This window comes from Eubalaena glacialis, chromosome 15 (assembly GCF_028564815.1).
Source record: "Eubalaena glacialis isolate mEubGla1 chromosome 15, mEubGla1.1.hap2.+ XY, whole genome shotgun sequence".
NCBI lineage: Eukaryota > Metazoa > Chordata > Mammalia > Artiodactyla > Balaenidae > Eubalaena > Eubalaena glacialis.
In genome coordinates, this window is record NC_083730.1 from 13,907,226 (window position 1) to 13,916,257 (window position 9,032).

Consider the following 9,032-nt stretch of genomic DNA (forward strand, 5'->3'; position numbering starts at 1 on the left):
CCAGATGCCTGCGATCAAGGGGTGGAGTGGGTTTTAGAAAGTGGGACTTTTAAAAAAAGCTTTCACTTTCCCAGACTATTTTGGACATTTTGATAACATCTTTTTCTCTTTTTCAAAATGCCAGGCGTCTTTAAAGGAAAAGCTTTTCTATTGAGTGGCTTTTCTCGACTTTCACAGTACAATTAAACCCTTCTCCTGTCCAGATAGATTGAACCGTGTTCAACCCTGGCACATAACAAAATCATTAAATCTAAAACGCCTCATTTGACAGATGTCTCATTAAATTCATCTTAAAGTTTAGGTAAGAGATGCCTTTGAAAAGGGGGGGAAAAAACACCTGTTAACTCTAAGAAACCTTTGAGAGAGAACTCTCTCAAAATCCACATAGAGCTCCACTCACGTGAAATAGAAGATATTAACAGTGTGTGGCACACCTAAAACCTCCTGCCATGGGAGAAATGCCTCTGTGTGTATGTGTGTTTAACACAACCCCGGGGACCCTAACAGGAAGGAAGGCTGAAGATTCAGGACACACACCACCAGCTGCTTAACAAAATTCCGCAAATTCAATTCAACAAATGTTTAAACTAAAATGCCAAGTATTATACTAGCCTTGGATCATATACAACATCAATGAATGTTATGTTACCAAGAAATCAAATTCAGCATTCTATAAAGAAAGAGAATCAAAAACAACAAAAACACCTTACTCTTTAAAAAATAATAAGAATCTTGGGATAACCAGTCATTTAAGGTGGCTGTTTTAACAATCTTATAGCCACAAAAAGATAAAACTTTCAAGCAGAAACTTCATAAACTCATTTACACTCATCTCCTCTCCCTATAATTATTTCAATGAGCATAAAAAAACACACCATTTAAGGAATAACTATGAAAATCAGGCAGAGTAGCTCACTCTCTAACTCTATATAACATATGAATTATAAAAAATGAACAGCATGGTGACATCAATAGAGCATTACTGATCACTAAAGTACAAATAAGTTTACTTTAAGATGAAAGGTTTATGCAAACCTTTCATGATAGCTATTTTCGATACTTTACAAGTAAAGCTATGTTTTAAAGGAACTGAAATGTCACACCGCTACCCTCAAAAGTTATCCACTTTTCAGATAAAGTGTTAATGCTCTATACCCAATGAAGATTTACAGTTTAACAAATAAGGCGTGCGTAAGAGAATAAAGAATCATTAGGTGAGCTTTATTTCATGCCAACTTAAATGCATGTACGACTATTTGCAACCAGAATATTTAGAACACTTTCGTACTCTTTCCGTATTGTCCACTTATTTGCCAGTCTTGCTTCTTTATGTTAAAGGCAGCATGATAAAAATAGAACCAACCACATTTCACAAGGAATACCACTTTGGACGAGAGGATAATATCACCTGATTACCAACAAAAATAGCATATTTTCGGAATGCTTTTAACCAAGTGAAAAATTCAAGTGTAAATGAAATTCAACATCGATTCATGGAAAGTAATATGAATTGTAAAACAGAATATGCATGCTCTCTCTTCTCAGCTCTGCCAAGAACTGAAAAACCACAAGCAAGAATCAAAACTATGCATCAGTTTATCTGAAAAGAGGATTGACACCGACTCCTCCCTAATAATGTTTCCGAAAGGACAAATGAGATAATTTATGTGAAAGCTCTTTAAGATTTTTGAAGATAATAAACCCAACATATTAATAGACGTTATCAAACCACAGTTATGAAGGACAAGACAGCACTCACTTTACATCAAAAACAAGTATAAAATTTAAATACAAAAAGCAACAAAAATAAAATTAAACCCTTTGTTCTTAAAAGGACTGCTTAAGCACACACTGGTGTCACATGTTCATACCACGTTACTCAATACTGCTGTAATTATAGTAATAAGAGACTTCTCGTCAATATTACAGCTTAATGCCGAACCACCCCTTCTTGGTTTCCATGTAGGAAACCATGTAAGGTTTGATCATCCCAGAAGAGAAAAAGAGAAGAAATATGAGCGGGTAAGGAGTCCATTCTCCTGAGCAATCCCAAAAAGTCAAACGTAAAAATATCTTGTCCAAGACTCACGAGCCACAGTGGGTGTACTCTCCATTCTGTCAACATCATTTCCCACTATTACAATTTAAACTGAAACAGCCAGATGACTAAAGCTAAAAGGCAGGAGAAGAGAGTCAAAAATATTAAAAATATAGTTTAGTACTGCCCTTGATTAATGACTCAGACGCCCCCAGGGAGTCCAAAACATAATCTCATTAACGTTTTTAAGTCCGTAATCTATGTCGAGTAACCTAAATTCTTGAATATTTTTTCACCTAAAATTACTCTCAGGTAAAATTTAAGATGGCTGATCTTAAAGGAAAATTAAATGTTAATGTACCTAATATACTTAATACTTCACACAAGTTACTTCAGATAGAGCCATAATTAAATTTTTTCTTATTTAAAGTTAGCTAGGAGAATGGTTGCTTCAGAGGAGCAACAATTTTCAAACTAAGTTTTTCTCAACAACTCTGTAATTAGATAGTACCTTTTGTCCAAAGCCTTTTAGCTCATTAAAGACTTCCATTTTACTTTACCTGAATAAATATTTAAATATTCAAAGCAACCACAAATGGCTTTCAAAGCCTTTTAAGAATAACTTAGGCCAGGTTATAAATACTAAAATTTAACTGAAAGGTGACCTCAAGAGAATGAAAGTTCTCCACTGGACAAGAACTCCTCCAAAAAAAAAGCAACTGATAAACAGATAAACTAGATAAACAACAGATAACGAGCTCAATTTAAATATAGGAAAATATTCAAAAGCAATTTCCTAGTCTATCCTTAACTCCACATACACAGATAAACAAAAAGATACGCAGCAATAAATTTAAGAGTAAGTTATATGTAACATTATAAAAACGAATGTGGTGGAAAACACCCCCTCAAAGGATCTCATATAAAACAAACGTTAATTCTCTTCTTCTTATGGAAAAGAATTACTACCAAAACATGCCACCTTCCTGTTGGGTGTCCTACATTCCACCTCAGCACAGGGGTAACTTCTAGGAATCTCCTCCAGCTTGGTGCAAACCTGCGCTACATGTGAAGTCCTGATAATGTTCCCGTGATGAGTGAGACCACCTTATAACAAGGCCCTTTTGTTCATCCGTAACTAAACTTCCTTGCAAAAGTTCAAGTGGACTCACTATATGGTAAATTTTGTTCTATGGCAAATGAATATCAACACAGACGTTTGCTATGTTCTTAGGCTTAAAATAAGCTCAACTTGCTATAAAATAAGCAATTAGACATCTTTATAACATCTTTATAATATCTTTATAAAGACTGTTATATCTTTATAACAATCAGGCATCTTCCTTCTAGGACACCTGCATACCAGCTTCATATTCAAGAACAGGTTGGATGCTCTGTATGGCTTCCTCATTTAATTAGTTACTTTTACAAGCATATTCACAGAGGTATATATGTATTTATATTGTGCATATAGAAATAAAGCAAATAAGTTCAGAATGAAGCAACAATTCCTGCTTTTCATAAAGAACGAAACAAAAAAGATTAAAATGAGCACACCAGAAATTTCCGATTTACCAGAAAGATAATTTGTCACCTTTATACTGAGATAAGTTTTTTTTAAAAAACCTATATATCATCCACTTAGAACATTTTAGACACACATGAAAAGACAATCAAGCGGAATCAAAGATTTAAATGTCATGACTAGGACACCTAAAACCCTTCCCATGGACATTTATCATGATCAACAATTCAGTCATGAGGAAAAGAAGGGATGCAGAGCTCTTTCCATACGAAATATGTTCAATACTGCTTATTTAACATATCCCTTGCTTTATATATATTTCCTTCAATGTAACTGGTTGGTTATAAGGGCATTTATCATTCTCATGTTAAGAAAATATTCTCATTCCAAGTGTGATTACCATTTACTGCTTTTGTAAAATAACAGTATTTTACAAATTACATGAGCCACAGGAGAAAATAATATAGTTGTTGCTGCTACATGAAAAAAAAAAAATCACCTATTTTCTAGGCCATAAGCTTTTAAAGGCTTGTCATCCGGTTGGGATATTATCTTCAGATACTACAAATGCTATTGTATTATGATATGGTTTTCTTTACGAGGCAAAAATCCATCAGAAATCCACTTGAATTACAGAAAAACTTCAATTAAACGTAAAGGAACATCTCACCAGGAATGCTACCAGTCCTGCATATCTCAATGGGTAATTTCTTCATTCAAACCGACTAAACTGCTACTGGGACACAAGTTGGACCAAAAACATATTAAGTTAGAAAGAATGGCTACAGATGAATGAAATTACAAGTGTGATTACTTTTCCACCACCACATACAACCTAGGTGGGGAAATAATTTAGTACTTTAGTAAATCTGGGGAAGATTTAACTCTCCTTTTAAGACCTTTAATCTAGAAATGAAAAAAAAAAGAGGAAGATTTTAGATCACCCTCAAGTCATATTGTGATTCCTATATATCCCTACTGCAAGTCACATCGCAATGGTCAGTTCTGGCTATAAAGGCTAGAAGTAAGAAACTGAGAGAAAGAAATAGGCAAAACCACTTTTGACACAAGAATCAAACTTACAGAGGAAACTGAAATAGAGCCAAAAAGCGCTGAGGGAAAGTATCGCTAAAGAGGACCGCAGCTGCTGGGTTCCATCGAGGACTAAGCGGGCAAACGAGCAGCGCCAGCTGATGCGGAGCGAGCTCCCGGGCTGGAACGGCAAGCCGCGGACAGTCAGACGGAGGGAGGGTGCTCCAGCGCGTTTCCCAAGGTCATTTTCCTCTGTAGGTATCACGTGCACGTGATGTTTACCTGAAATCCCAAACTGCCTCAAACCCAACAAACCGGTGAACAGACGTCCGAAGGCAGCACCTTCACTGTTAAAGACACCACTGCTTCTTTCAGGAGTGCCTGCTCCCTGTGCTTCCTGGTGGCCCTGCCACCTCTCCCAGCTTGCTTCCCAACCTCGGAGCCCCCAAGAATGACAAAAGCTCGCGGATTTTAAAACTGCTCAATTTAGTATCACACAGATCGTACTTGAAAGCTGTAGAGAAGTAACAGAAACTCCCGAGGACCCGCGCTGACTCTCGGGGTGGCCAAACATTTCTCGGGACCTGGAAGTGCTTATTCCTCACGCGTCAAAGTGCAGGTGATCTCCTTACCTGCATAGAAGCGGATGAGGCAGCCGATCTCCGAGTCCATGCCTTCCTCCTGCACCCTCCACAACTCCCCAAAGCCCAGGTGGAAGAGGTAGTCATTTTGGATCTGCAACGGCTTCTCGTCCGCCTCCAGGCGCCGGGTGGTCTCACCGTGGAGCTGCACGTACAGGGTGGGCGGTGGAGGCGCCTGCTCCGCGGTCGCCCCGTTCCCATCCTGGGTCGACGGGGGGCGGCCGAGGGCCGCTGCTGCCGCCGCCTTCTCCTCCCGAGGCCGATCGCGGGCGGCGCCGCCTGGGCCCTCGACGCCCCTCTGGGCTTTCGGCTGCGGCGGAGGCGGGGAGGCCGTCGGGGATGACGGCCGGGCGCCCGCTCCAAGCCGGGGCAGGCGGGGCTGTCCCAGAGCCCCCGTCGGGGTCCGGGCCGGGGCCGGGTCAGCCTCCAGCTCCTCGGACGACGACGAGCAGCCGCCGCCGCTGCTGTAGGGGTCCAGCCGGTCCGACACGCTCTCGGCGCTGGGGCTCAGGCTGAAGCTCTCGGTGTCGGAGGCCGGGCCCGCGGCCGCGCCGTCCAGGAGCCGCGGGGCGCCCGGCTCGCCCAGGCTGGAGTCTGAGGGCGCGGGGCTGGCGCGGGAGGCGCAGAGCGCCCACCCGTCCGGGGCGCTGGGCAGCGGCAGGTCGGCGGGAGGAGCGCGCTGCGGCCCCTCGACGGCGGCCAGTCCGCTCCTCCCGGGTGGCGGCCCCGAGTCCCGCGGCTCGGCGGGCGGGAGCCGGGGACCGGCGTCGGGGTGCCCCTTGCCCAGCACCTTTACCACGCCGCCGCCCTTGTAGCCCACCTGCAGCAGGCGGGCGGCCACCTCGCCGGCCGTGGTGTCCAGCGTGCAGAGCACCGGGCGCAGGTAGGTCGAGGCCATGTGGCGGTCGAAGACGTGCACGCAGCCCCGCTCGAGCTGGTGCCGCACCCAGTCCCGGTCCGACGGCTGCAGCTGCAGCATCTGCCGGTGCTTCAGGAGCAGCGTCTTCCTGTCCAGGCTCCGGGTGCACAGCGACGCCGAGGCCGAGCAGGAGGCGGAGAGGCCGGTGGCGCCGGGGGAGTGCGAGGCGGCAGCCGCGGACGACGATGAGGACGAGGACGACGAGGCGGCGGCGGTGGCGGCCGCGGACAGATTCCTCTTCAGCCGCCCTCTCCTCAGCAGCAGGGAGTTGGCGCCACCGCCGGCCCCGGGCACCGGGGCAGCCCCGCCAGCGGTGGGCTGCGGGGCGCCGCGCCTCCTCCTGCGACCCGTGCCTCCCGGCCGGCCCGGCAGCGGCCCCAGCTGCGCCTCGCCGGGGGCCTCTTCCCGCGCCCCGCCGCTCGGGGCCGCCGGGGTCAGCGCGGGCTCCGGGCTCCGGCCGCCCGCGACTGCCGCCGCTAGAGCCGCCGCGGCCGCGGCCGCCGCTGCAGCCGCCGCCGGAGCCGGAGCTCGGTCCTCCCTGCTGGTCTCTGGGAGTCGCTGTGCCGTAGCCGCGGCGGCGGGCTCCATTGCAGTGGGGCTTCGCGCTTCCCCCCCAGCTCCGGAGACAGCGGGCAGAGAGAGAGGCGGGGAGGCGAAGGTGGGAGACGGCGGCGGCGCGGGGAGAAGGGAGAAGCGAGAAGCCAATGGCGTTCGGCACGGCCGTTCCAGGGGATTATGTGGCAATTCGGAGCATTCCGTCGGTGTCTCGGTGTTCCATCCCGCGCGCCCGCCCGCTTGGCCGCCACCGCCCCCCCGCACACACACACGCCTTCCCCGCCCGGGTCGCGGGCGCGGAGCGCAGGCCCCGCCCCCTCCTCCGCCTCACCCCGGCGAACCCGCCGCGAAGCTGGGCTCATTGAATATTAATCAGGCGCCGGCAGCGGGAAGGCGGGAGGCGGGCAGGGCGGGAGCTCCTCGGCGGGCCTCATGAATATGCATCACCTGCATGACGGCATTCCAGGCAGAAGAGGGGAGAGCAGGAGGGCGCCGGTGAGGCGGGGCTTCAGGGTAAACAAACGGGACGGCGTACGAGGGCGGGGCTGGGGGGGGCAGTTTCCCGGGAGGTTCCGGCGCGAGCCTCAGAGATGGAGAGGCAGAGACGACAGATGCGCGCGGTGCACCTTGGGAGTTGTAGTTCCAGTGCGCGGACGAGCATGTCCGAAGGAAACGTGGTGAACTACAAGCCCCAGAGATCCTTAAACTATGCCCCTCCTTGCAGCCAGCCGTGTGCCCCGGACAGTGGGTATTCTGCCCTCTGCTGTTGAACTCCGTGCCCGGGAATGTTCTTGTTCATAAACTTGTACTTAGCCCGCCCGCTCCCGCTCCCCAGAAGACTTTCGTTTTCCCGGCTAATTGAAAGAGAGGGCTTTGAGGGACTCTAAACGGTACAAAGGTCCCCAGCCTTTGGTGTTCACCTCCACCACCCATTGAACGAGCTTAGTGGAAATCGTGCAGCCCCGACCCGATCCTCCAGTTCCTACATCTAAGAAGGAAAAAGGCAAAGGGCTGAGATCTCATTTTTCCCTGTTGATCTTAAGGTTTGAAGTAACTTAATGACACAGAAAGCGATGGAAAGTAGAGGAAACGCTGGAATGGAGACACAGTGGGATATGAGATGGGCTGGTCCTGTATGTTCTCTCTTAACGCCTTCCCTTGTTTTTTCTTTCAACATTCAGAAAAAGTTATATTCTACGGCTACAATGTTATTCGTGGTCTGAAAAGTTGCACTTTCTTGTCAGTTGAAACAATACTGTAGGCTAGATTAGAATAGCGTACTATTTTAAAGAATTTAGTAAATTTTTAATTGAATTACTATTCCCCCACATTGTTTTATAAATCTGGATTTTCACATTTGAGACTTTTTCAACTTCATACTATCCAGGGCCTGCCTTAACTTCAATAAAGTTACTAAACTTGGGGGTGAATTGGGGGTGGGGGGTTTGAGGAAAGAGGAAGGAGAGAGAAACAGAGAAACTGGAACTTGTAGCTGATGTAACAGAAACTAGTAAGGGCAGGGAAAGTTGTACTTGGGTTATCTACACAGTTTCATTGAAGAGGAATGGAGGAAGTTACAGGACCAAAAAATATATATTTATCTTGATTCTTGAAATTCCTGAAAATGATTTTTTATATTTTTCTTTTGAAGTATGACCTCTTGGTCTCATGAAACAAATGTTTATTCCATTTCAATTCAATCAACAGCACAAAGTTACATTTTTAAAATTAGGAAGAATGCAAGTTCTCCCAAGAGACATAAGATAGTCAAGTCAATTAATTTAACAAATAATTACAAACATATTCTATGCCAGGTACTCTGTTACAGCAATTGAATAAATCAGACACTGTCCTTGTCTTCACAGAGCTTATAGATTAGCAAGAAAGAGGTTCAACAAGTGAGAGGGATGTGGAGGAGGGGAAAATACTAGGTGCCATGGGAAGAAACAAAAATAAAACAAGAGAACTGACCTAGTCTAGGGAGTCCAACAATGGAGACCTCACTTTGGATGAAATTTTCTGGAACAAATGAAGCTGAGTACTTGCTGAAGGATAAGTCTCTGAAAGAAAGTAAAGAGGCAGAGAAAGAGGTAATGATCTTGAAGATGAATTTCAGCTGCCTAATCCTTATGTACCTTGAGTAGCACCTAACACAAACTATTCTAGAAATGAAAAGAACAGTATTTTAATTTAGCCTTACTTTAGTAAGGTTAAAAAACAAAGACTATGTTAAATTTCAGCACTAAAGCACAGACTATTTACATTTCTTTATATTTTTTAGTTCCTTAGCTGATTTCCTATAAACCTCTTTAATTTTTTCTA

The 9,032-nt window shown here is 46.0% G+C and overlaps 1 protein-coding gene across 1 annotated transcript in view; it reads right to left on the minus strand.

Moving 5' to 3' along the window:
* PHLPP1 (PH domain and leucine rich repeat protein phosphatase 1) overlaps positions 1–6,984 on the minus strand; it is a 212,107-nt gene extending 205,123 nt beyond the window's left edge. The window contains exon 1 of the mRNA XM_061169910.1: positions 5,228–6,984. Within this exon, the coding sequence (XP_061025893.1) occupies positions 5,228–6,743 (1,516 nt within the window). The 5' untranslated portion in view covers positions 6,744–6,984. The remainder of the gene's footprint in view (positions 1–5,227) is intronic.
* Positions 6,985–9,032: the final 2,048 nt, after the last annotated feature.